The 27,576-nt window shown below is 42.6% G+C and overlaps 1 protein-coding gene across 1 annotated transcript; it reads right to left on the bottom strand.

Annotated features, from left to right (window-relative positions):
* Positions 1–3,237: 3,237 nt before the first annotated feature.
* LOC147152450 (uncharacterized) lies at positions 3,238–26,619 on the bottom strand. Its single transcript, XM_086042789.1, has 9 exons — positions 26,349–26,619; positions 15,281–15,454; positions 13,933–14,090; positions 10,876–11,074; positions 10,688–10,781; positions 10,450–10,621; positions 3,804–3,853; positions 3,619–3,724; positions 3,238–3,545 (listed from the first exon to the last, which is right to left on the bottom strand). Exons 1-9 carry the CDS (start codon positions 26,603–26,605, stop codon positions 3,316–3,318), a joined length of 1,440 nt encoding a protein of 479 aa, XP_085898915.1. The 5' UTR covers positions 26,606–26,619; the 3' UTR covers positions 3,238–3,315.
* Between the last annotated feature and the right edge of the window lie 957 nt (positions 26,620–27,576).

Raw genomic sequence — 27,576 nt, 5'->3', positions numbered from 1 at the left:
AGTCAAAACGAAAGGCAAACTAGTTTGCTAAAATGTACTTGGATTTATTGGTGTTCCATGTAAAAAAAAAAGGTCAGGCTAAATGGGTCGGCCCCCCACATTTTCACCTCACCAAATATGGCCCTCTTTGCAAAACGTTTGGACATGCCTGGTTTAGAGGTACCGATTGGAATCGGTATTTGTGAGTACTGGAGTTGAGTTCTCATACTGGTACCAGTCTGAAAAAAAGTCAAAATATCACTAGTTGTGTTACATTTAGTTATCCTGTAATAAACAATTACTTAAAAATTGTCATTTGTAAGCTACAATCAATTCACCTGTTGGCAATAACTGCTGATGTGCATGTTACATAGTTGGGAAGTGATGCAGATCTGTTTTATTGGCTTGATTACTCCCAAGACCATCATAGCTGGCTATGGTAAAGCCCCTCCTTTTCCATCAGCACTTAGAAACCGAAAACATACATTCCTTCGTTATATCTCGGCTAGATTACTGCAATGCACTTTATTTTGGAGTCAGCCAGTCCTCAAACGTCTCCACTTGGTCCAAAATGCTGCTGCCCGCCTACTAACTGGAGCTTGGAAGATCGGGCACATAACCCCAATTCTTCCCTTCCTTCACTGGTTCCCGGTGCATTTTAGGGTTCAATTTAAGATTCTATTTGTCTATAAATCATTAAATGGCCTCGCCCCGCCGTACCTCTCTGAGCTCCTTCACTCCTACGCATCTTCCTGCAGCCTCAGGTCTGCGGACCAGGCGCTGCTCGAGGTGCCTAGGACCAAGCGGAGCCTGAGGGGATCGAGCCTTTTCTGTCGCTGGTCCTTCCCTCTGGAATGACCTCCTATTTGTTGTTAGGCAAGCCCCCTCGCTGTCCATTTTTAAAACCCAGTTGAAGTCACATTTCTTTTCTCTGGCTTTTGATCAGACCTGAATTTTTCGGCTCTTTTCTGGTGTCACATATATAGTGTTTTATGTCAATTTATTGGCTTTATATTTTATATATCATGTCTATATTAATACATGTACCACAGCCTTTTATTGTTTGTTTTATTTATTGTATTGTAAAGTGCTTTGTTACAGCCCTAGCTGTTATGAAATGCACTATATAAATATAATTGTTTTGTATAATTGTATTGCCGCTCATACACTGCGGCACATTGAGGCGTGGCGTGGATGAACGATTTCAGCTGTACATGATGGCCACGAGTGTGGCTAAGAACATACACATAAATCCAAATCCAAGTCACACCTGTCATTCACGCATGCAGACATGTACCACTCTCAAGTTATGGACTCCCTGAAGAAGTCAAATCATGGACTTGCAAGATGGGTGTGATAATTACTGTCAACCAGCCCACGGATTGGGTGAACAGTCTTGTCGCTACACAGAAAAAGGTCAAAAAGCTGATGACCCAAAGATCAAAGCTATTGTTGACAAGTCCACCCCAGAGGACAAGCAGAGTCTCCAACGCTAACTGGACATGACAAAGTTCTTAGCGCAATACATACCAATGAGACCACAAGAAGCCATTAACACTACAGGCCGACTTATCGAAAGATGGACTGGGAGCGTGTTTGCTACAGGATGCTCGTCCTGTGTGCTATGCTTCCTGTGCACTCACAGACACTGAAAAAAGGTACGCACACAGAGAAAGAGTTAGTAGCCATTGTTGTTTGCCACCAAAAGATTCCACCAGTCCGTTTATGGAAGGCCAGTCACAGTCCAGTCTGATCACAAGACTCTTGAGGTGATCATGCGTAAACCGCTCTGTAAAGCACCAGCAAGACTTCAAGAGATGCTCCTGCAGCTACAGAAGTATGATCTCACCGTCACATACACTGATGGTAGTCAAATGTACATCGCTGACGCATTTTCTCAAGCCACAACTACTAGTCAAGAGGACAATGCTCACGAGACTCCGAATGATGAGACGGTTGTGTACGCTTTAGGGCCTTCGAGGGCTGAAATTGCCCACCCCTGCTTTAGAGGCTATAGACGCCTTGAGTGAAGACTCATGCCGTCAACTCAAAGCAGCAACCATTTGTTACGCAAGTTGTACGTAACAAATGCATGAATGTTTGGCCTAACACAAGGAAAGGTCTGGACAAAGCCCTGCACAGCTACTGGCCAATTCAACATAACATCAGCATTCAAAAGGACATTATTATGGTCGGGGACAAGATCGTGATACCACATGATTTTCTAAAGGTAATTTTGGAAAAGTTACATCTTGCTCATCAGGGTGTACAGCGCACAAAAGCCAAAGCACGAGAGGTAATGTACTGTCCCAGAATGGCACATGACATAGAAGCATTGATTGAGAAATTTGCACAGTGCCAACAGATGCAACCGAGGCACCAGGCAGAGCTACTCGTCCCACATACAATCGGAGGCATGTGAGGAAAATACTGTACACCCCAGTCTGTTCAGAGACACTTCAGATGATGGACAGTCTGACTCAGAGGCAGAAGTGGAACCGCCACCTGATGCTCGTCCTCCTCCTATGGATAACACACACACGCAGTGGCTGTGTAGTTGGAAACACGGTTTTCTTTTGATGAAACATTGACTTACAAGTACAGTAGTTGAATGGGACGTGATGCCCTGAGGGGGTCTGTATCACTTTTACTGTCACAAAGCAACTTTGAGGAGGATGGGATCAACCCTGGCTCACAAAAAAATACAAATGTCCTGAATTGCTTTACGGCATACTCACTTCCCCCTCTCGCTATAAGGACGGCTCAGGATTTCACGAAACTACGCGCTGGCACGTATTGGAAATGTGGTTGATTTTTGTCAAAACTACCGTTTTTGTCCACACGGCGGCGCCATTATCAACAAAAACTGACATACAGTATGACAGTGTTGCTTTAAGTGTATTTCATACAATAAGAGTTTAAAAGAATACTTGTGCGTTTGAATATGAGGTTAAAAGGCACTTTTTTTTTTGAGAAGAGGGATGTGGTGTATTGTTACTACTGAGACTGCTGAGCAGAGCTGGGCATTTTACTAAAAACTGAGCGTCCGTTATTTGTCATCCGTCTGCAGCGTGGGTACCCTTCCATCGTCTGTCATTCGCCTTTTTTTCCACGGGTAAAAAAAAAAAAATAGTACCCGTCCATAGGTCGGTCTGCCTCTAATTTTAAACGGCCGTCCATCGGCGAGTTTGACTAAACTTTCATTCGAAATGTGATGTTTTTCTTTGATGACACCATCCCAGCATTCACACTTAGAACTTGAAATTGTGATTAGGTTTATTGAATTTGAAGATTTAAAAAAAAAAAAAAAGGAATATAAAATCAAGTTCAATCAGATCAGAGGTTCTGAGATCTTCTCCTTAGGCTGTAACGTGGTTGGACCTGGTCAACCTGCTTGTTTTCCACAAGGATGCTGTGGACCAGAGGGGAGGAGGAAGAGAAGGCAGAGCGCCGGCGGGAATGGCGGCCTGGAGTCACTGAGGCATCATGGGTAATAGCCGGCGGCACTGAGGTGTCTGTCACCGTTGTGACTGGTGTACCACCGTGATGACAATCAGAGCTCCAACCTGCATACTCACACAAGATGCTAATTGTGGCCCCGCACACTGCCAAAAGTGGAGTTTTTTTTTTTCAACTGACCAATGATTGACAAGCGTGAGAGGTCAGAGGCTTCTGTGCTTGGAGACACCGTGTGTCTCTCTTTATCATGTCTGTCTTTCTTCTTCGATGTCTCTTTTTGTCTTCCCTGGGATAAAGAGCCATGTTTCACTTTTATTTTTTGGGTTCTTTTTCTGAAACACACTTTTAAACTGAACTCTTCTCACCTGCACGTTTAGTTGAGGGTCTTCAGCATTCTTCCATTGCCCAAAACCTTCTGTTGACACAAGTACGTCACTTTATGGATGTGGGGCTCACAAAAGAACTTCCATGTGACCCGTTTGTGTACACTAGCATGCTTACAAACATTAGGCAAAAAATATGCTACAGAACTCGAGCAGGCACAGCACAACACCAGGGCTAGGGGGCGCTATAGCCCCATCAGAAATCTGTGCAGCCCCAGCACAGACCCTCGAGCATGATATTTTACATTTCACAAGTAGCCATTCTGTTCCAGTGTTTGTGCTGCCCCGTGTGTGTTCTGGAGAGGAGGAGAAGGGTGAGGGTGGGGTCTGTTGTTTGTGCATTTGGTAAAAAATTTGGCCATTTGATTTTTGTGCATTTGGTCAAAAATTTGGCAATTGGATTTTTTTTTTTGTTGAATGTGCTTGGGCCAAATTCAGTCAAAAGTACTTTTATATTGAGCATGCTTGTGCTGATTACCATCGTTCCTTTCTTTGCAAAAACTGTTTATTGAAAAAATGAGAACCTCTGAATAAAGTGGTGTGATGAAAATCAATTAGCAACTTGGCCCTGGGAGATAAAAAATCTGGGCGCCGTGCCTGATCCTGCAAGAAGGATTATTTGTCGGACTGGTAAATACCAGGTAGGTTGCCCAGTTTTAATGAATGATATTTTTTGTAAGTAAAATAATACTGTCAACAATATTGTATTGCATGTCCTGTCACAATGTCACCCCGACACTTTAAAGCCTTTTTGTAGTAGTTTAAAAAGTGATATAGTGTGCTTCCAAGTACAAATTGAACACAGCGTTAAACAGAATGCCGGGGAATGTCTCATTCGTATGGAAAAATTGTTCACAACATCATCGAAGTAGATCAATTTTGTAATAGTATGTGCTTATGTTTAGTGCGATCGCCTCCTTTAGTACTGGGCCCCTTGTCATAATGTGAAATAAATCATGCTGCTCATGTCTGTTTCTAAGCGGGAGTTTTCACTCGCCTGTCACTCAGGCATGGAACATTTGATGCCCGTGTGTGTTGCTCGCTGACAGACGTTGCAAACCCGAAATGATTGTAAATAACTGACAAAACTCTCGGAAATTAGCTCCTCAAAATTAACTAGCTCATCAACAAACACAAAAATAACAAAATTACAAAGGAGCAATTTTCTTTGTACTATATCCAATTTTTGGGGTAAAATGCATTTATTTTGGAGCGGTCTGGAGCCCTGTTAAGTCAAAATGTTACGTGAAAATTATGAAATTGCATGTGAATTAAGTTATAACAAATATATGAAAAATGTGTGAGGTTGTAGGAAGAACAACACCAAAAGGCTTGCAGGATTAACATTAAAATAATTTGGGGCGAGGAAAAAAAAAAAAAAAAAAAGACTAAGGATTAAAATACTACAAGAACATTTCAACAGAAAAAAAAAGCAATGAAGTAGTTTTATTACATAAAAAACAACCATTTTTTATTTATGGGGATAAAAACAAAGTAAGAAAAACTTGTTAAAAAGGGGTCATCCAGCCGGGATGGTCCATTTTCCAATAACAAGCGTAATTGTTTTTTTTTTAAACCAGCAAAATGATATTAGTTTGCATTTCCAATTTTATCAATTTATTTTGGAGAAATCAATGAGCAATTTGGCCATGCCCCCTCCACATCTTGGTGTGAGACACCAGGGACTGATCACAATTTGTCCATTCACAGTCATGTAAATACGTCGCTAATAGTAATGGGTGTTATTGATTTTATTTATTTATTTTATTTGGATAAACCCCTTGAGATGAGCCATCTCATTTTAGAGGGGGTACAACATACAAAATCAAACCTAACAACAACACAACACATAGAACACATCTCTGCCCACAGTTACCCACTCCACCTCCACCAATCACATACAAGCATAAAACTACATACTATATGTCAATCCAAACAAAACTGAGCTGTAAGCCAGCATAAGTATGAATAATAGTATGAAATCATACAGCAACCAAACAGAATAGAACAGGAATACCTAAATACATATACACCAATCATAACAAGCAATAAAAAAGGCCATATAATCAAATAAAAAAATGTGTTTAAATAGAGCCCTTTTGTTGGCTTAGAGACATAGTCGTAAGGGTGCTCGGTTCTCTCTTGAGAGACAGGAACAGACGCAAAGTACAATGTTATAGGTTGAAATGTATGATTTACATAAACGAATAGAGTTGGTGGATCTAATATATTCAGGCAAACTACTCCAATCAAATGGGGCTTTATATCTAAAGGCACGTCATCCAGTTTCCTTCCTTGGTGTAGGGGCATGAAAAAACGGATTCAGTTTTTAAGTTATAGTTTGTATTGTGAGGATGCAAGTATTGTTTTAAATAATAAGGAAAATTGAAGAAATAGTATTTAAAGATAAACTGCAGCCAATGATAATACCTTATATATTTTGGTGTAAACCATTCAAGCGATTCATACATAATACAGTGATGTGTTGTATAGGGACACCATAGGACAAATCGAGCAAGACTATTATAAACAATATTAAGAGGATAAAGATTTGAATCTGAGGTGTTTTGATACACTATGTCTGCATAATCTAAAATTGGAAATAATGATCGTGAAACTATTCTTTTCCTCACCTGAAAGCTAAAAGAATTAATTGAACGATAGAGAATTCTCAGGCAGCAGTTTAACTTCTGTACAACTGAATCAACATGAGGTTTAAAAGAAAGCTGAGGGTCAAGCAATACGCCCAAATATTTATATTCTTCAATTTTCTCAAGGAGAGAGCCATCAAGAAATGTAATTGACAGTGGAAGGGAGTTTGCTCTTAAAGAAAATAGCATACAGTAAGATTTCTTCTTATTGAGAACCAGCTTGTTTTTGGTGGAACCATTAAAGTCTACCTGTAATATGCACTGGATTTGTGAAACATGTGGTTTGGAACAGTAAATAACGGTATCATCTGCATATAACAGGGTATGACAGTCCAAGCAAATTTCAGGCAAATCATTAATAGAAATAGAGAACAGGAGCGGCCCCAAACAAGAACCCTGAGGTACACCTCTCTCAATAGTTATAGAAACAATAATACCTCCATTTTTCGTATTTTCCGGACTATAAGTCACGTTTTTTTCATAGTTTGGCCGGGGGTAAGACTTATACTCCGGAGCGACTTATGTGTGAAATTATTAACACATTATATCTATCCCTTTCCTTTTCAAGGTCAGCAAACAATACACCAAACAACCACAGGAGGGCGGTCTAAGGCTGCATATAAACCTGCATTACATATTGACTTTACAACGGGCAGAATAACATGTAGTGCAAGCTGGGCAGACCTGTATATCATTTCACATAAAGAACAAAGATAAATCTTTAACGCTATTAAAATGCATGGATAATCTAAACAGTTAAATTCCAATAATTTGTTAAATAAGTGCCGTGCCTGTGGTACACGCGTACGGTGCGGAGACAACAAAGAGATAATTACGACGAATACATAAATACTTTTGGAGACTTGGAAACATTCTACATGGTCGGCGATAAATAAAAAACTTCGATCTACGACCGTTTTCGGTGAGTTTAAAGTTATCTTACCTTGTAGTGTTGTAGACACGGAAGAAACGCACCAAGGCGGAACTAAACTTTGGTTCCCCCCAGTCTTTCTGACATACCTGTTGTAAAGTCCTCATTAGTGCTTCGTTTATACAGGCACTGGTTTACTGTTTAACTTGTGTGTTTTACACCAGACATGTTTTCGGGCAGCCAATGGGTCCTTTCTTTACGTTGATTTATGTTGGGCATATTGTTGGACAGCTAAGGGGTCCTAACGAGAAAAGTTTGGAGTCTGTTAGCCGTTAGCGGCTAGCGGCAGATGTGCGCCGTCTTCATGGTCGTGTACGAGCCGGGATTGAGCGAGTTGTTGAGCTCTGTGGAATGGATTGGAGTGCTACTGAAGCCACGTTGTTCCCGATCACTGTGTCTGGTCACGCTCTTTGATTCGAGTGACTGTTTGGATGAGGCGCTCCGGTGAATCACCCCGGGGCAGCTAATGGGTCCTTTCTTTACGTTGATTTATGTCGGGCATATTGTTAGACACTATGGGGTCCTAACGAGAGACGTTTGGAGTCAGTTAGCCGTTAGCGGCTAGCGGTAGATGCGCGCCGCCTTCGTGGTTGTGTACGCGCCGGGATTGAGTGAGTTGTTGAGCTCTGTGGATTGGATTGGAGTGCTACTAAGCCACGTTGTTCCCTATCACTGTGTCCGGTCACGCTCTTTGATTTGAGTGACTGTTTGGATGAGGCGCTCTGGGGAATCCCTCCAAATTCACATACAGTTCTAATTTTAAAGTAACTTTCATGTAATTCTACATGTGTGAATGTAAGCTAAATGAGCATCGTAGCTCAGTGGAAATCATGTGTACTAAGCACAATATTATTACTTTCATTTATATGGACACATTTATCACAGTTACGCGACGGAGGGAACTTGGTTTGTGGGTGGAGGGGGGGGGTGTAATGTAATGTAAGCATACCTTTCAGCCTGTTGTTGCCTCTATTCTATTTTTATTTTAAATTGTTCGTTATTTAAATTTTAAATGACATGTCTTGGTGTTGGATCTTATCAAATAAATGTCCTTAAAAATGCGACTTATACTCCAGTGCGATTTATATGTTTTTTTCCTACTTTATTATGCATTTTATGGCTGTTGCGACTTGTACTCCGGAGCGACGTATAGTCCGGAAAATACGGTACATACATTTGGAACCCGTCTTCCTACATTAAATGCTCTTCCGCCATTTTCTTCCGCTTGGGCCGAAATTTCTACATGTATGCAGTGCGGAAAGTTTGGCCAATGCGGACACCGAACGGAGGGGCGTGGTTGTTGAAATGCCATTATATGACCGTGCAGACCTCGCGGATGCGTCTTGCATAAACCAAGCTTAAATAAGGCTGCGTCCTGCGCATTTTTCGGCCGCATGACGTCACTCTGGCGCGATATGACCGCACGTGGTTTCCAGATACTAAAAAAATAATTTGCGGGCTGGGTCCTTTGACGGCTTCAAAGGCTGCTTCTCATGTAGCCAGCATGGACCAAACCGTGACGTGGCGAATTTGGACAGGTTTAATGTCAATTTGGATGCCACGTTCGGTCAAGTTGCGCCGGACGTGACGGCGTGCGGCCAAAATGGGGTCTTCGGAGGACCCAGCCTGTGAATTTGGACACAACCTAAGAAAAACTGATCTTGGGTCCGCAACCCTAAAACTAACCCAAAGCAATGGTTAGAGAAATGTCCTCCACTTCTGCATTAGAAAATGAATAACCATATATGGGGCTAAGTATTGTGTTATGTATTATCCTATATATTTTTTTTAATTCTGTATATGGATATACATGTGAATACATACAGTATGTGCGCATATTTTATATTTATGAATACACATTTGTGTAGTAGTATTTATGTTAATATACATAGCTATATGGTTGGCAATATATCTTTGTGCGGCTGAGAGTTTTGGAATGGGTTGGATTTTTGCTATTTTTGGTTGTAGTTCGTTTTAACTTTGGAAAAACCAATAAAAAGACTGACAAAAAAAACGGCAACAAATGAAAGGGAGTTTGCTAACGGCAGAGGTTTCATAATTCATGAACATTATTTAAAGATCATTAGCTGGCTAATTTCCAATTCACATCCACTTAGCAGCTGGGAGTATCGTCAGTGGATTGAATGGTTTATAACTGTGTCATCCAAGAGAGCATTTAGCTGCCAACACAACCACAGTTGGTCAACAGACTACGGAGCCCACCAGGAGATATCACGAGATTATTTACGATTGCATTATAATTCAATGTTATTGTAAAACTTTTGCATTATAATGCAATGTTTTCATTTTTTATTGCGTTATTTCGCAATAAAAATAATTATTACAAAATAATGCAATGTTATTTTAGGAGGAGAACGAAAGACTTCCACTTCCCAGCCGTAGCTTTACGTGTATGGCGACGCTGGTATGAGTCTGAGTGACGCGACGCTGGTATGAGTCTGAGTGACGGTTTGGAGAGATTTTTACATTCGAGACGTCCCAGACAAGGACATACTTCGCATGCAAAGGGCTAAGGTATGTACTAAATATTATCACAACAAATTTGCCATCCACCTTTTTCCTAAACTGCATACATTATCCCGGATGGCACACGCAAAACGGGATGGGCGTGTTCTGTCAATAATCAGTGAAATGGTGTCCTGTGGCGTAATTCATGGTAATCCATGTGTTGAACCACGAGTGGGCAGACTATGCCTGTGAGTACAATGTTAACGCAGGGAACGCACATGAAAAAGAAAAAAAGGACTCTGGTGTTGTGCAGGCAGTTAATAAAGGCGGCTCCGTGGTGTCGCAGAGAAGAACAGTGGTCTCTCTTTTTGAAAGAACCCTACACAACACGTCAACCCTACACAACACGTCAATCGGTACTTGAGCTGGTTAGGGCCAATTACAGGACGAAAACCCACTTCCATCTTTGTTTAGCCCGCCCTTTTTAAAAAAGGTCTCGTCCTCCGTTCTCAAAATGGGCGTCCGTCTGCCCATCTCTGATAAACTACATTCTGTAGCCAAAAGGCGTAAGACTGACCTGCTCGCTGTAGCACCTCCTGCAGGCGACATTGTGTATCTTGGAGCTGCCGCAAGACGAGAAGACTCTGCTGGCTGGGGTCTGTGTAAGACGCACACAGCCAGAGCAGAAGAAACACTGCGACGAACATCATGCACCTCCTCAACATGGCAACATAATCACTGACTATCTCCTGCACACACAAATTGCTTGTTACACAAACACACACACACCCACCCACATCCGGAGACGCACTCACCATGTGCTTGTGTTCAGGATGATCAGAAGTCACATATTGGTAGATCTTCCTCTCCAAATAGAAGTTTATACACACCAGACCCATCAATGGCAACCTGCAATCGTGTAAAACAGCATACGCATGCAAGCCGGTAGTTGCTGATACGACCAAAAAGAAAAACTCCTGCTGCTGAAGGGGGCGGGAGCTACCTGGCCCTGGAGGAGCGCTGGGTGGAGGTCAGAAGGAAAGAAGCACACAGGGCAGCAGCACTGTACAGACAAGTAGTGACACTGTGCGCCTCCATCAGCAGGAAATTCTGCATGAAGGAAACTCTGTTGAACAGTTCAGAGAGTGCCACCTGCTGCTCCTTTGAGACACTGCTCAGCTCGGAGAACATTGAGCGAAGACCTGTAACAATGAGCAGTGATATATACTTGGAAGTAGCCTGTAGAGGTCAGAAGACTGAGTACAAAAGAGTCCTTTGAAGTTCAACATTTCCCATTGAGAACAAGTCGATTTATAATTAATTCCAGTTGGAAATGTCGCATCACAATACCTGTAACTGGACAATGTTTTGTTGATGTTGTTTTAATTACCGATTGTCATCAAAATATAAAAAGATGTTATCCAGTCTGTATCTCACCCCAACAATCATTAAAAACAATAAAACATGTGCTTTAATGACAAATGAAGAGGGCCAATTAACCGCACACACACATTTTTTTCCATGAGCAGTCACATTAGTATGAAATGAAATTAACCACTCATGTCATGCAAAACATGGCGAGCTATGTGTCACCATCTGCAAGCTACATGTCAAATGCACCACAACAGTCACACAAAACCCAAATCAAAGTCCTTTGTTCACAAAACACTGCTTGAGAGTCCTATAAAGCCAAAGCAACGAACCAATATAAAAGTAACTGGGGTAGACATGGAAGGCAGCCCTATGGGGCCCAAGCCAGTGCAAACCGCCTCAATAAGCCATAAATGCTGAGGCTTTGGCATGCTCAGGAAGGGAATCCAGCAAAAAACACTGCCAAACAATCATGAGTCGTTATTCTAAGAATTTCATACCAGACGGCATGGTCGCGGCCTAGGTTACCAATGACCACTATTTCAGCTAGTGCGGGTTGCAGAAGCAAAGGACAAAAATGTGTCCAAAGATAGAAAGCGAAGACGAAAACAAGGCTACACCTGAAAGTAGGGACTTCGAATGTTGGGACTAGAATCAGGAAAAGTTAAGGAGTTGGTTGACATGGAGATTGAGAGAAAGGTGCATTGACAAGAGCAGGTCAGGATGGAATCTTGGGTTCAAATTATTTTACAATGACGGAGATAGGAAGAGAACTTAAGTCAGGGGTTATCCTAAAGAGTTTGTTAGGAATGTCTTGGAGGTGAAAAGAGTGTCAGATTCAGTGATGAGGCTGAAGCTTGAAATGTAATGGACGTGCTTCATGTTATGATGGATTACACCCCACAGGATGTGAACTAGAATACATTCTGAAAGAAGCTAGACAACGTAGGTCGGAGGATCCCAGAGATTAAAGCAGATTTGAATGTAAATGTTGAAGAAGGTAACAAAGAGTGGTACACTTTGTCAAAAGATGGAGATGGCTGTGAGAAACATTTTATTCTAGAAGAGCGGAGTTCGGCGCGCAGGTGGATTGCATTTTGAGCAGACGATGTCATCTGAAGATTACTGTCCCTAAAGGTAGTGGTATGGGAGAGTGTAGCTAGATGGCACATAATGGTGATTTGTAAAATGACTCTGGTGGTAGTGAGGAGGATAAGAAGCCAAAGGCTGATTGGAGATACCATGTAGTGGTATTTTAGAAAGGAAGAGTATTATGCGGTTTTCAGAGGAGAGGTGAACGAGACTCTTGGTTGGTAAAATGATCTTCCAGAAGATGGACCACGATGGCCAAATGTAAATGATACCATTTTGGCAGGATAGAAAATGTTTTCCCATTTGAATCAAAACGGTCCAAGCATATTGTTGTCAGAGATGAATGCTTGGCTGACTATGTCTGACGTATGGAGTGAAAGCCATTTGTACGCGCTACATTCGAGCGGACGTTGGTCACCAACGGCGGGCTAGCAACAAACGAAAGGGAGTTTGCAAACTTACGGCAGATCTTAGCGACAAACCAGTTTAGCGCTAGGCTAGAAAGCGGTTAGTACAACAATATAGTAAATGAGACCAAAGCAAAAAAACATCCAGTCTGCTGTGGGCCAGGGTACAGCGCGGGATCGTGGAGGTTGAACTAAGTCATTTTAAACTGAAAAGAAAAACAAGACCACTAGACATGTCTTGAGAGATGCAGTACATGACTACACTCAAACAGTCTGGACAAAAGGTACCGCTGGAGTCTTTTCTGCATAGAACCTGAGGATGTTTACTTCACATTAACATCCTGTGGACTCTCTTCCCATCATTGATCCCTTAAAGAGGAAGGCAACCCAAAAATGTCCTTTACAACAATGTTCTATGCTCCTTTGCCACTCTAAACATGGCATTCTGTTTAACCCATTAAGGCCAGTAGCGCATAGAGTTTCTACCACTAGAGGCTGTTGCGTCTTTCTACCCTTTAAAGTCAGGAGAGCGTATACGTCATTTTCTTTTTTTGATCCAATTCTCGGTCTCTTATCCAATGAAATGCATCAGAACAGACACATGACGGTGTTGTGACCCCACGCAGGATGTTACGGAATTCTTTAGAGTCATAACGGCGGACGTAACAACCAATCATGGCTCACCTGTTTTATGAAGGTGAGCCCTGATTGGTCGTTATCTGAATAACTGTGATGTCATTTTCAATTAACAGCAAGTGACAAAATGGCCATCCCCTGAGATGGTCAAAAACGGTTGGATTTTACTACGCAACTCATATTCCACAAACAATTATCAATCAGAATGCCATGTTTTGACTAGTGGAGCTGCATAAAACATATTATTGTAAAGACATTTTGGGGGTTGACTTCCCTTTAAAAAAAAGCAAAAGACCCACTAAGAGTCGATCCTTTTATTCTGTCTGAAATGAGCTCTACTGTGACATGCTGACAACTCGCTCGCTTTGATCACTATAGGGTGTTTTTTTTGGAGGGAAATTCTTAATCAACTCTCAAATTGCGTGAGTTTTGGGCTATTCCATTTTCAAGACACCGTTAAATAATGTTGATGCATGTATGATGTTCTGTCCTCAACAACATGCTGGAAATTGCAGTGTGACAGAACAACCAGGTGTGCATGTATTTGGTCTTGCCCTGGGTAGAGTCTCTCAGCGTGACTCTAAGCTCCTCCCCGCTGTCCAGCATCTCCTGCTGCGCCTGCAAGGCAACACCCTGGGCCTCCATCAGCTCCTCAGCCATCTGCTTGGTGGACTCAAGCTGCTCGACAACACCTGCGGAACTCTCCGTCAGCCTTATACATACACACGCACGCACGCATACACACAAGCACACACACACACTTCAGTGTCTCAACAGACCCTGTGAGTCACTTCAGGGCCTCAACGGACCCTGTGAGTCACTTCAGGGCCCTTGATGAAGGTTTCCATTAAATTGTTAAAAAAAAAAAAAAATTCTCAAGTCTTCAATGTACATTGTGCACACAACTAACCATGATCCACTTTATAAACTGCAACCTTATCTACAACACATGGCATTTGATTGGTGGCTAAACTCACTTCATCCCACAGCAAATTTAAATGAGTTTATATGTGTCCACTCTTTGTTCGATATTTATTGTAGTGTCCATTTCATTAAGGCAGGGGGCACAAACAAGGACCTCATTTTACACTACACTGACTTAGAAGCCCTTACTGTTGAAGTCAGTTATGTAGAAACACTTGAATCGGGGCCTACAGAATGTCTACTGGTTGTGTTCAGTCCAATAAATATTACCGTTCTACTCTATGAAACAAACAGAACCCAAAAAAAAAAAGAATTCTATGACATACTTGAAGGTTCTTAAAGTAACTCAATTACTTTCCCTGGTATTTAATTACATTCATGAAGAATTAATTCAGTTAATAATGCCATTACTTTTTGGGGGAGTAATTTGTAACTATAACAAATTACTTATTAAAGGTTATTTGCCCAACACTGCCCAATCGAGGGCGGCACGGTGATCGACTGGTTAGCACGTCCGCCTCACAGTTCAGAGGTCGTGGGTTCGATGCCGGCTCCGGCCTCCCTGTGTGGGGTTTGCATGTTCTCCCCGTGCCTGCGTGGGTTTTCTCCAGGTACTCCGGTTTCCTACCACTTTCTAAAAACATGCATGGTAAGTTGATTGGACACTCTAAATTGCCCCTAGGTGTGATTGTGAGTGCGGATGTTTGTTTCTGTGTGCCCTGTGATTGGCTGGCAACCAATTCTGGGTGTCCCCCGCCTACTGCCCAAACACAGCTGGGATAGGCTCCAGCACGCCCCGCGACCCTTGTGAGGATAAGCGGTATCGATAATGGATGGATGCCCAATCGAATCACGAAACAAAACGTGCTTAATAAATTACTTGCTGGATTTCCGCTGAGGCCTTGACACAATATGTCCTATTACTATACACTACCGGTCAGTCATGGGTCCAATCGTTTACCCCGCCCCTGCCCTTACCTGTGCATGGTGTTCTCAGCTCGGTTGTGCCAGGCTTCAGACTGGAGGAAGTGGCAAATGGCGTGAGCGTGCGTGAAGAACTCTGTATAAGTATTGAAGGCCACAGTATCCATTGATGCTGTGCACCTGCTGACCCGTGAGTCCTCGGGACATGCTGGGAAATTCCTGCCTGAGCTGAGAGGCACACAGTAAACAACTGACTGATGTCACGCCCTCTTTGATCACTATCAAAGACACATGATGAACGTGTTTGGAAATGGATTCATCATTTCAGCGCATTAAAAGTTGATGGGAGCAGAGAAGACCATTGAGATGTATATGTAGATTTTGTGTTTGAATACATTAAATATCCCTGCCATTGGGCCAAAACCTCAAATGACATTTTGGTGAATTTAATATTTTTTAAAAAATCTATACTAATGGTCAGTCTGCACGTGTTGGTGTTATTCTTACACATTATTGACCAATGTGTTGAAATTGGCTTGCCCTCTTTCACGATGCAATGCTAATGATTGAAACACTTACCCTTCTTGGGGTCTCCTGAAAAGTGACTATTTTTGAGGTATAAGGTTTTGGCCCGACGCCAGCGATATGTTTCAAGATAAGTGCTAAAAACATGCAGAGTGAGAACAACTTAGTACTCAATTGTTGAGCAATAGCAGGCCTCACCAACCCACAGCTCTCGAGCCACATGCGGCTCTTTGTCCGGTTTCATGCGGCTCCTGAAGCCCTTTTCGAAAATGAGCTTAGCTGGGCGCAGTGCGCCGTGAACCCCATTATTGTGTATGTGGTGAGGGGCGGGGAGCACGGAATGGCGCACTAGAAGTTCCTTGCTATCGTTCTGGTCTTGTTTCGCTGCAAAATAATGAGCTGTTTTTCTTGAAATTCCAGTGTAGCATTTCAGCACCTTACTTCTGGGTTCATGTTACGCAGCCAATCGGGTGTCTGTATTCGCAATACAAGCACCCGATTGGCTGCGTAACCCACGTGATAATTTGACAATCTGAAGAAGTGCTCTGATGGTTGGCTGACTGCCGCATGTGACAATTCTCCCGCAGAGCTATGTAAGCAAAAGTCAGACGTTATGTACTGTAGCTCAGAGCTACAGTACTGTACATTATCTTCCGATTTAAAAAAAAAAAAAAATAGATATGTCACCACGACGTACAATCGTCTGGTGGGGAGCATTCTGTGACATCCAGGCTTTGATATCCTCTAGACAGGACAAAAGTGGTCTCAAGGAGAGAGCATCTTTTTTTGCTCAGTGGGACATAGATTTGACAGTCATCCGTGTAGCAGTGGTAGGAAATATGTTTTTGAAGGATGGAACCCAGGAGCAGTAAATACAATGAGAACAGCAAGGGCCCCAAAATAGAACCCTGTAGAACACCATATGAGAGAGGGGCAGAGCGGGACTCACAGAAACCTAGGCTAACATAAAAAGTCCTGCCAGCCAAATAGGATCTCCCGTGCTGTTTTTAACTGGTTTTATTCCTCTCTCACAGATTGATGTTTCTCTGTAAGTATGGATACTTGTTCCTCCAAAACCCATGAAATTAAATGTGGGGTTCCCCAAGGTTCGATTTTAGGCCCCCTACTTTTTAATCTTTATATGCTTCCCCTGGGGATGTCATCAGGGGACATGGCATCAGCTTTCACAGCTATGCTGATGACACACAGCTGTAAATTTCCGCGTCTACTGATGACACAAGACCCATTGATACCCTTTTAAATTGCATTTTAGATATCAAGTCATGGATGGCAGATAATTTCCTACAGCTCAATCAGGACAAAACTGAGGTTTTAGTTATTGGTCCTGAAGGTCAGAGAGAGAAACTTTTACCAAAACTACAAGTTTTTAATCCCTCACATTGTGTGAAGAACCTTGGCATCATTTCTGACTCTGAGCTCAGTTTTATTCCTGCTGATGCATGCTTTTATTTCCTGTCGTTTAGATTACCGTAATGCCCTGCTCTCTGGCCTCCCGAAAAAGAGCATTTCACCATTGCAACTACTGCAGAATTCAGCTGCTCGGGTGCTGACGAGAACCAGAGGGCGGGAGCACATTACGCCAGTTTTGAAATTGCTGCATTGGCTCCCCGTGTGTTTCAGGATCAATTTTAAGGTACTTTTATTAGTTTATAAATGTGTTAATGGTCTTGGGCCATCTTATTTATCTGATTTGCTTTGATCATACCAACCCTCGCGAATCCTGAGGTCCTCTGGCGCAGGCCTTTTAATTATTCCAAGGGTGAGGACCAAAATGCATGGCGAGGCTGCATTCAGCCATTTTGGTCCTCACCTTTGGAATAGCCTGCCAGAGGACGTCAGGTCTGCAGAGACTGTTGATATTTTTAAGAGGAAGCTCAAGACACACCTTTCTAGTTTGGCTTTTAACAACTTTTAAATAATTTATCTTTTCTTTTGATTGAAGATTATTTTTATTTTATCTTACTGATTTTAGATCTTAGACTATACTACTGTTCTGTCTTTTAGTTTTGTTGCTCTCTGCTGTTGTCAGTTTTTAGCTCCAGTGTTTCCTCATGGGGGGGCCTCCGCGTTGAGGGAGGGGTGGCTGCCCTTCCCACGGGGGCTGTCATCGCAGGGACTCCTTGGGTCCAGGTGGCCGGCGGCCTCTACACTTCGTATGGGGTCCGCCTGTCTAATCCGGGCTGGGGGTCTCTGTGGTGGTGGCGCCCCTGTGGCCGTGGGCTGTCATTCCCTTCAGCACGGATGAGCTCCCCTTGGGTACCCTTTCCTCATATGGTTTCTCTGTGCCTTGTCATGTCTTTTTAAAACATTTTATCTGGTTGTGCACTTTGTGTGGGTGTGTGTGAGTGAGTGCTGATGTACTAGTGGATATCTGTTTTGGGTTTGTTGGGAGGGAGGGCGTGAACGGATCTTTTTATGTTTTGCTTTGGATGTTTTACAGCACTTTGAGTTACATTTTTATGTATGAAAAGTGCTATATAAATAAAATATGATTGATTGATTGATTGATTAAACCACTCAAGAGCATTACCACTAATGCCCACTTGGTGCTGTAAACGAGCCAGAAGAAAACTGTGGACCACTGTATCAAACGCTGCAGTTAAATCCAACAAAACAAGACACACAGTCATTTGCCAGGAGGATATTGTTAAAAACACGTAACAGGGCTGACTCTGTGCTATACATCATCTTGAAACCTGACTGGAAAACCGCCATGACATTATGCTCATCCAAGCATAATTTTAACTACGAGTGAACCACTTTTTCCAGAATTTTAGAAATGAAAGGCTGCTTGGAAATGGGCCTAAATGAGACAGCACACCTTGATCAAGGTCAGGTTTCTTAAGCGGGGTTTCACCACAGCATATTTAAATTTTTCTACACTAGAAAACAGACTGCTGTTGATAATGGCCAAAACTGATTCACAAATACTCGGGAGAACCTCCTTCAAGAAGTGAAGAGGAACGGAGTCATAAGGGGAGCCAGATGGCTTAATATGGCAAACCACTTCCTCCCAAAAAAAGTCAAAGAAACCACCTCAAGTGAATCGAACACTGCGGAACAAGGAACGTGGACAGAGGGGTCAGATGTGGTGTTCAAAACGAGAGCCCTAGTCTTAACAACCTTGTCGATGAAAAACTGCAAAAATATATGGCCCAGTTCAGGTGACGAGTCTGTCTAAATCGGCTGACGGGGTTTAAGTGCAGAATCAATAGTTTTAAATAGTTGGGCAAATCGTCATGATCCATGTATTCTAAGACTCGACAAGTCCTTTTGGACTCTTTCACCTTTCATGGATAACAACGCCAGCAGTCTTTTAGCATTTGATAAGAGACCTGCAGCCTGTCTGTTTTCCACCTGCGTTCAGCTTTGCGACATTGTCTAGTTGCAGGAATTCTCAAATTATACCATGGCTCAGGTCTAACTAGGCAGCATATTTTTTTTAATAGAGCCACAGAGTCCAATATATTACGGAAAGATGAGTGGAACCAAGTGCTGAGGTCCTCTGTGTTTGAAAAGAGAACACAGAGCTGATCGAAGGCATCAGAAAACCGACTAGCATGCTCAGTTTCAAAAGTGACTTGAAGCAAATGAATGGCGATTGTTTTGTATCCTCTTTTTTACCTTTCACTTGTTATAACAAACACAGATCATGGGGAAGGGTTTGAAAAATCTAATCCTGGGGTCTCGAACCCCGTTCCTCGAGGGCCGTTTTTCCTCCATGTTTGAGAGGTTTCTTCCTGAAAAACACCTCACTCAAATGATCGGGATCATCAGGTCCCTGCAGAACTTGCTGATGAGCTGATAATTTCAATCAAGTGTGTTGCAGGTGGGAAATTTCTAAAACATGCATTAAAGGAACACTTGGGTGAGCTTAACATTGTCACTTACATAATAAGTTTGCATGTAAAAACGACATTAGTACTAAAATGCCCACCTCAAAAGACTGTAGTTTTTTAAGGTCATTTTTTGTGATTAGGTTTACGACAAATTTCCACGCCCTAAAAAGGAGCATGACCTATGTAATGTTTTCGGTCTCAGCAGTCTACGTCACGCGACGAAGGCATGCGTGGTAATATTGCTCGCTTTGTCAGTTCTGTTGCCTAAAACGATGACCGATCGCCACCAAAATGCAGATGCACATACTACTCTTGTCCACTTCAACCTGTGAAAGTATATAGAAAGTTATATTTCGGACATTTAGCGACACTAAACTCATGCCTCAGGAGGGAGAGGGACGGCGGCTTGCAGCAGCAGCAGGCAGATTGGAGCTTTACGTCCCCTTCTTCCCTCCCCGGCTAAAGGTAGGATAATGGGACGGCTAATAGCAACAACTAGCTTCAGGTCGTTAAAACTAAAGTCGTAAGCACAAGAACATTAGCTCCTCACTGTCCGCCCAGTGTGTAGAGGTGAAGATGATCCTCTGTCTTAATGTCGCCTCGCAAGCAGTCCCTGCTTTTTGCTTGCAGCCACCAACTTCTGCCTGATTGAAGCGGCGTGAGAGTGACAAAAGCCCTCATCGAACAGCGAACAAAAAGTTCCAGTGAGGCTGACTGCACAGCCGAGCGTGGCCGCATTGGAACGTGCCATTTCGGCTGCTACCTTCCAAACTGGACGGCACGTTGTAAGTCGAAAAACTGGGACCATTCCTCATCCAAATATATCTGCACGTCTACTCATTCCCAGTTCAGTCTCTGTAAATATCCTGACTGGTATTTAATGCCTCGCCCGTCCTAACCGTGATCAGCAAAGAAGCAGTTTATTTATTTATTTATTTTTTAAAGCAAAGAAGCAGTGTGCGCTTGTCCCAGCCTAAATCTACGTAGCTCTGCTGACTTCCACATTTCCTCATTCTCATATAAATCAGCCATGGAGAGGTTAATCCTTTTGATATGTTGAAGTGGGCGTTAGTAGAGATGTCCACATAAATTTTGGTGCCAATTGATCGCCGTTTTTGGACATCATAAAGCAGGGGTGTCAAAGTCAAATGGACGGAGGGCCAAATAAAAAATTTTGCAACAAGCCAAGGGCCGGACTGATAGAATGTTCATTGAAATGTTTTAAAATGTTCAAATTGGATTGGGTCTGGGCGGCACGGTGGTCGACTGGTTAGCACGTCCGCCTCACAGTTCAGAGGTTGTGGGTTCGATCCCGGCTCCGGCCTCCCTGTGTGGAGTTTGCATGTTCTCCCCGTGCCTGCGTGGGTTTTCTCCGGGCACTCCGGTTTCCTCCCACATTCCAAAAACATGCATGGTAAGTTGATTGGATACTCTAAATTGCCCCTAGGTATGATTGTGAGTGCGGATGTTTGTCTCTGTGTGCCCTGCGATTGGCTGGCAACCAGTTCAGGGTGTCCCCCGCCTACTGCCCAAAGACGGCTGGGATAGGCTCCAGCACGCCCCGCGACCCTTGTGAGGATAAGCGGTACAGATAATGGATGGATGAATGGATTGGGTCCTTCGCGCCTGCTGATGATGTCACGCTTTATGTTTCTGTAATATATTTCTTTGATGCTATGTTTGTCACCCACCCCTGGCTGTGTTTTTATCTTCTGAGTTAAATAAAAAATAAAATAAAGTACATTACAGCTACTTTTGCGAGGTAGCTCGTACGTCACTTCTGTTTGCGTTTCTCCTGCCAAACTGGAAACAATTTTCTGCTTGACTCGGGCTGCAAGATTGTATGAACTGTACATAATGTGAAGTAAAACGGCTTGGTAAGATGTCTCCAGCTGACTCTATTTTCGAGTGGCGAGGTATGGATGTGACTGCTCCTGTCAGAGAACACAGGCTCGTATTCCACTTGACACGTCTATTTATTGTGGTCTGCAACAACACAGACAAAGAATAACCTAGCAACATCATCCAATGCATATCCAGTAGTTAAAAATATGCCTAAACATTACAATTCACTGTATTAAGCAATTAAACAGCCAAACAATACATACAATACACATTCACGTTTCATTACAAGAATAGTTAGCATACTAGCCGAAATAATTAACTAGTGTTCATCAACGTGACATCACTCATGAGAACATATCTAGGCTATTCTGTACAACAGTTACCTGACACGAACCCAAATTATTAAACTCACCTTTTAACATTTACACACAACAACAAACGTGGTGAAACACAGGAAATCTGCAACTACTGAGTTTGCTGGCATGAACAAACTACTAGCTAGCTTTGTCGAAGGAGGAAAATAAAAGAAACCACGTCTCTCGCGATCAACACTAGCGCTCGAGGAGCGTTCAAGGCCTGCTCACAGTGTGGGACATCTCAGTACTACATCAAAACTCAATGAATTCATCAAATGCCAACAATTACTAATAATAAAACAACGTGAGATTTCTAACATGAAGTATTTCTTAATAAAGTGCGTTTTACTCCAAATAACATTTCACCACAATCCAATTCTGAAAGCCACGAAAAGTGACGTGAATTCTTCAGTCGGCACGTAGACGACCAAAGGACGTTCTTCGCCAAAGTAGCGGTAATGTTCGTTATAACAACACCAGGGGTGGCAAACATAGATGCAAAGAAATATATTACAGAAATAGTGTAACAAATTGGGTTGTCTGTGTTGTGGTCGAATTTGTGTCTTGCCAAGTTGTTTTGTTTCCGAGGGTAATGAATGCATCGTGCGGCTGGATAAGAGGGCATGCGAGCGGAGGACGAAGAGACGAAGCTCTTTTTTTGACTGAACGGTTGTCGTACTGTATTGGTGTCGGCTGCGACCCACAGCAGCCGGTTGGACTAATAAAAATGTGATACTTAAACTACGTCTGTGTTCTTGGAAGACGCTACGATATATTTTAAAGCGTGACGTCATCAGCCGATGCGAAGGATCCGATCACCTCTGCTACCCACACCGGATTGCTACGGGCCGGATCTGCCGGATCTAATAATAAAGCAATATCATCCCAGGGGCCGTCAAAAACCTTCTCACGTCCGGCCCGCGGGCCTTGACTTTGACATGTGTGTTATAAGCAATAAAAGTACAATGATTTCCAATGGAGAGTTTGGAATCGGTTCCTCGCGTGACTCCGACTGAAGAAGGATAGAACGGTAGGGGGCGCGGCCATTGTTCTTATTACCAAGGGGCGTTATTCATGGCTTCACTTATTTCCTAATTTCTCCAAAATGAATGGATAAAATAGAAAATGGCAACTCTTTTCATTTTCCTGATCAAAAAATAAATAAAATGAACTTGTTAGTGAAAACATGGCCATCCCGGCCCCACCGTCCCTTTAAAGCAGCCCTTGAGGAATGGGTCTTGAGACCCCTAAACTAATCTAATATAATCTATCTAAATCCTCTACACAACAATCCGACGTGGCCGTCGTGGCCAACTGTCGCGGCGGCCTAGAAGTCGGCACGTCCGACCAGAAAATGACCGAAGAACACACTACAAAAGCCGACGGAGACGGCAACGACTCCGGAATTTTTACGCATGCATGAGAAGTAGTATACCCCTCCATGGAGTTAATAAATTTACCAAACAATTACGAACGGTTTCTGCATGAAAATAAACTCAAGTATAAAAATAAATCCTACCTGGTATAACCAGCTGTGTCTCAATAGCTTCCGATAACTTGCCTTTCATTACTCGATCGGCATTGCCTTTCACGGTAATCTGTTTGTTTTTGGCGCTCTTCTGTCCAGCCAGCCATTATGTCCAGAGGGGAGATGTGAAAAATGAGCGAAGTTGATTTAGTTCTCGAGGAAAAGCTTCGATTTTCACCGTTTGTCCGCATTCGTCACTTTCCGTTGTGGTCCAGTGCCCTGATTCGCTAACTAGCAGACAATCACAGAGATCATTTGTCCCGACAGCCCGACCCTATTCTACATGTTGAATTGGCCAAACACACCCCGGACGCCCTGCCAACGGCTCAGACCTTACGATGTTGCGGGACACACCAAACAGACAGCTTTACAGACTTTCCGACGGCGGATTGGTGTGTCGAGGCCTTTAACGCTGCAGCATGGTGCAGAAATGGTAAGCATGTCTGCCCCACAGTTCTTGTGCTCTGGATTTGAATTGCAGGTGCTCAGGCTTCATCCCGTATTCCAAAACTATACACTTTAGACATTCATAAAAATCAGACAAAGATCATACTGATTGAGTGTGTCTTTTTTAACACATTTGGTATTGGGCTTACCTAAAAGTAATTAAAAGTAATCAAGTTACATTACTTTATTATGGTACTTTTATTACATTACTAATAGGTGTGGGAATCTATGGGTACCTCACGATTCGATTCCGATTCAGAGGCATCACTACAATGGCTTACATTTTATAGTTAATCTAAAACACTGGTAACTTTTTTTTAAAAACAATTGCATAACTCAAGGAAGAGTAAGGATTTACAGTTCACTCTTTGACTTTTAAAGTAGCAAGGCAACCTTGTTTAAGTGTGTCAACACAAATTTCAAAAAGTGCCAAAGGCAGCATTTGTTGTAACAAATGTCTGTAACTTCTCCTATAACAAAAAAAATATCAAAACATATTTAACCTTAATCTGATTTAGCGTAACCTGTATTTTAATACTTTTATTGCAAAATGCATCATCTGATTGACATTACTGTCTAACTTAGCAATGAACGCTGCTTTTATTTAACTTAATGTAGCACCTGGTGTAGTATATTTTCTTTTAAATGATATTGCAATTTGCCCTGCGATTGGCTGGCAACCAGTTGAGGGTGTACCCTGCCTACTGCCCGAAGACAGCACCGTTGCGAGCTTCGTGAGGATAAAGCGGTTTAGATAATGGATGGATGGATGATATTTCAATTGGTGACCTTTATTTCACATGTAGTTTATGTTGGACGTGATATTGTGCATTACAGCAGAGGGTAGTGTTGAACATTGGGTGAAAAATGACTGTTTGCGAAGTGAACCAGAGAGCAAGAATGTCCCTGGGCGACCAAAACAAAAGAGGACGAGACTGAAGAAAGAAAAAGGTGCGCGGTGCTGTAGCGATATGGCTGGTAGAAGTACTGTACAGTGCATTTCCTCTGTTAAGAGCAATAAAAGTTCGAGCTCGTTCCACAGCTTACTGTGAGTGGTGTAATTAACACTAACATTAAGCCCTGAGAAATTGCCATCAAACAGAACAGCTTTATCATTCGAAATATAAAGCAGCATATTTTGTAACAATAAATAACAGACTAAACTGTTCATCTTGGAGAAGGTGTGCATATTCAAGGTTTTTGTGTGAGGAAAGTCATCATCTTATATGGTCTGTGGGAATTTTATATACAGCGTCACTGTGCAACAGGGCTGCGAAAGCCCCTTCCTTCCACAACCGATTCGGGCGCAAATCTGATGAAAGGTACTCTGCAATGGATTTGGTAATTTTTCTTACTCTTTGGGATTTGGTTGGAGAGTTGCGAGAGCATCTGACAGAGTAAGTCGGCTGTTATCACCTCCGACGGGTCGCAGCACTCAACTCTGGGTGGTAACGTGTCATCTTTGTTAGGTTCCCAAAATATTTCTTATCAACACCTCACACTTAATAGAGATACGAAATGTCTCCAAACCGATGCTTTTAACGAGGACTGCGCCGCTCGTGTGAGGTTTTGTTTGTCCCGTCATCTTGTCACGTAAGCCTGGGCACAGATGTTTGACGTACAAACGCATGTACGTCGCTTGCACATTTTTTTTTTTTTTTTTTTTTAATTTTATGCTTTAAACATCAATTATTAATAACTCTGAATCGATGCGGAATCTTTTTAATGAAACGAACGATGCATCGAAAAAACGATTATCGTTCCCACCGCTAGTTACTAACTACAATTTTTGTAAACAGGTAACAAGTAACTGCCGCGGAGCAAACGCTATTGACAATTCTCAACATCCGGGCATTTCACAATGTAACGTGCCTTACTAAGTGAAAACAACCCGCCACATATTATTTTGCTTTTGCCGATGACTAGCATATAAAGCTCACAGAAAATCATGCCTAAATGATGTTGTGCGGTTGGACAGTCCAACCTAGGGGTGGCCAAGTCCGGTCCTCAAGAGCCACTATCCGGCCTGTTTTAGGTTTATCCCTAATGGCGACACACCTGATTCAAATCATCAGGCTCATTATCAGGATTTTGCAAATCTTGCTAATGAGCTGATCATTTGAATCAGGTGTGTTGCCGTAGGGATAACCCTAAACCAGGCTGGATAGGGGCTCTTGAGGACCGGACTTGGCCACCATTGGTCCAACCAAAACGTGATGGAAACTAAATTATCATTCCTTATTACTGTGTGGACCCTGAACATCAGAGAAAGTGGGTAAACTGAGTGAAGAGAGTGGAGGGTTCGGAATGGAAGCTAATCAAGACCGCAGTGCTGCGCTTCTTAAGTGGTAGGCTAAGAATCGTTCTCCAGTGTGATAGCCCAGAATTGTCAATAACCAAGAGCTGCAGCTCATTTTATCTAATCAGATGCCCGATTAAAACACACAATAACAACAACGGTGAATGGAGGAAGAGAAGAATGAAACGTGTGGACTGGCGGAGTGGTGAAGTTAAGTTATTTCACACTTGAAAGGAAAGTTAACGACTCGGAGCGTTCTCACCTGCTCAGGTGACAGTGTGTGAATTTGAGCGCCAGGAGGCCTTGCGACTCAGACGTCATCTCAGTGCAGTGTGAGTCGAGCTGCTCCAGCGCACGTGCCCAACACTCGCCAGAGTTGGAATTTGTTGCGAGGCTGCGGATGCGCCGCAGCTCCATGTGACCCCGCTGTATGCCCAGTGTAGATCCGCCAAGTCGGGGACGAAGCAGCAGCAGCAGCAGCGACAAGACCAGCAGTAACACTACCACCGTAAAAGCCATTCGTGGCACCAGCTTCCTGTCATAAATGCTCAGCCAATCACATAGCGCCTTTTGAACCCTGCCAAATGCCACACAGTTTTTGTAAACATGCTCCCCATTGATTTTGAAATTGCTTTAATTTGGTCTAGGAAGAAAATCTGTGTTGATAACTTTTTGTACTGCACGTATCATTATTATTATATGTGATTAAAACACAAACCTCTAATGACCATCGTGTCAAAAAACTTCCAGCCAACAGGTGGCATCAGTGCAACTTTTATCCCCTCTGCTTCTTCACAACAAATAACTTTAATAATTGGCTTCTTGGCCTCTACTCTGTGGTAACCCAATTTGCAACAGAGATTCAAAAAGGAGTGGGACAAATATAGGTATGTGCCACCAGAAAGTGAATGTGAATAATTTAGACTTGAATTGAATTTGAATTGCTAAACTTGAATAAGTGCATTGAAAATCTGAAAATGACTTGCATAAATTAAATTTGCATTGTTTAATTTGAATCTTTACTTTGAAAAACTGAATCTAAATTGTCCAAATTGAATTTGTATTCCTCACTGGAAATTAAATACTGTATATTGTTTCACATTCAATTTTACAAATACAAATTCAAATCTTTTCCACACAGATTCAGTTTGCTTGACTTTCACATTCAGTTTTACAAGTAAAAATTCGAATCTCAATTAAAATTCAGTTCGTGTGACAAACATCCGGGTACTTGAGGAAGACCGATCCATTGCGGAACACAGATCTCCTCTTTGTCCATCAATCACCAGTATTCTCAGATGAGTCATGACTGGTTCTTACCTGAGCCCTGAGCAACTGTGATGTCACGCTGATTGAATGCCCAGCCGTCCTCAATTTGGATGCCCGAGGCTCCCACCCCCTTAGAGACCGCTGTACGCCACTGCCACTAGCCACAATTTTGTATAGTACCGGTATATTATATTCTACATCTCCATTTGACCTAAGCTTTC

This window comes from Filicampus tigris, chromosome 1, assembly GCF_054856515.1.
Source record: "Filicampus tigris isolate MCC_2025a chromosome 1, RoL_Ftig_1.0, whole genome shotgun sequence".
Lineage (NCBI taxonomy): Eukaryota > Metazoa > Chordata > Actinopteri > Syngnathiformes > Syngnathidae > Filicampus > Filicampus tigris.
Note: the sequence above shows the minus strand (reverse complement) of the source record. Positions and strands in the feature narration are given on the sequence as shown.

Excerpts from the sequence above, each read along its gene's own strand:
- LOC147152450 (XM_086042789.1), bottom strand. The coding sequence starts at position 26,605 with ATGGCTTTTACGGTGGTAGTGTTACTGCTGGTCTTGTCGCTGCTGCTG. Across the intron at positions 10,622-10,687 it reads ATCCTGAACACAAGCACATG|GAGATAGTCAGTGATTATGT; the intron begins GTGAGTGCGTCT and ends TTGTGTGTGCAG. Across the intron at positions 3,546-3,618 it reads CTCACGCTTGTCAATCATTG|GTTGGAGCTCTGATTGTCAT; the intron begins GTCAGTTGAAAA and ends GTGAGTATGCAG.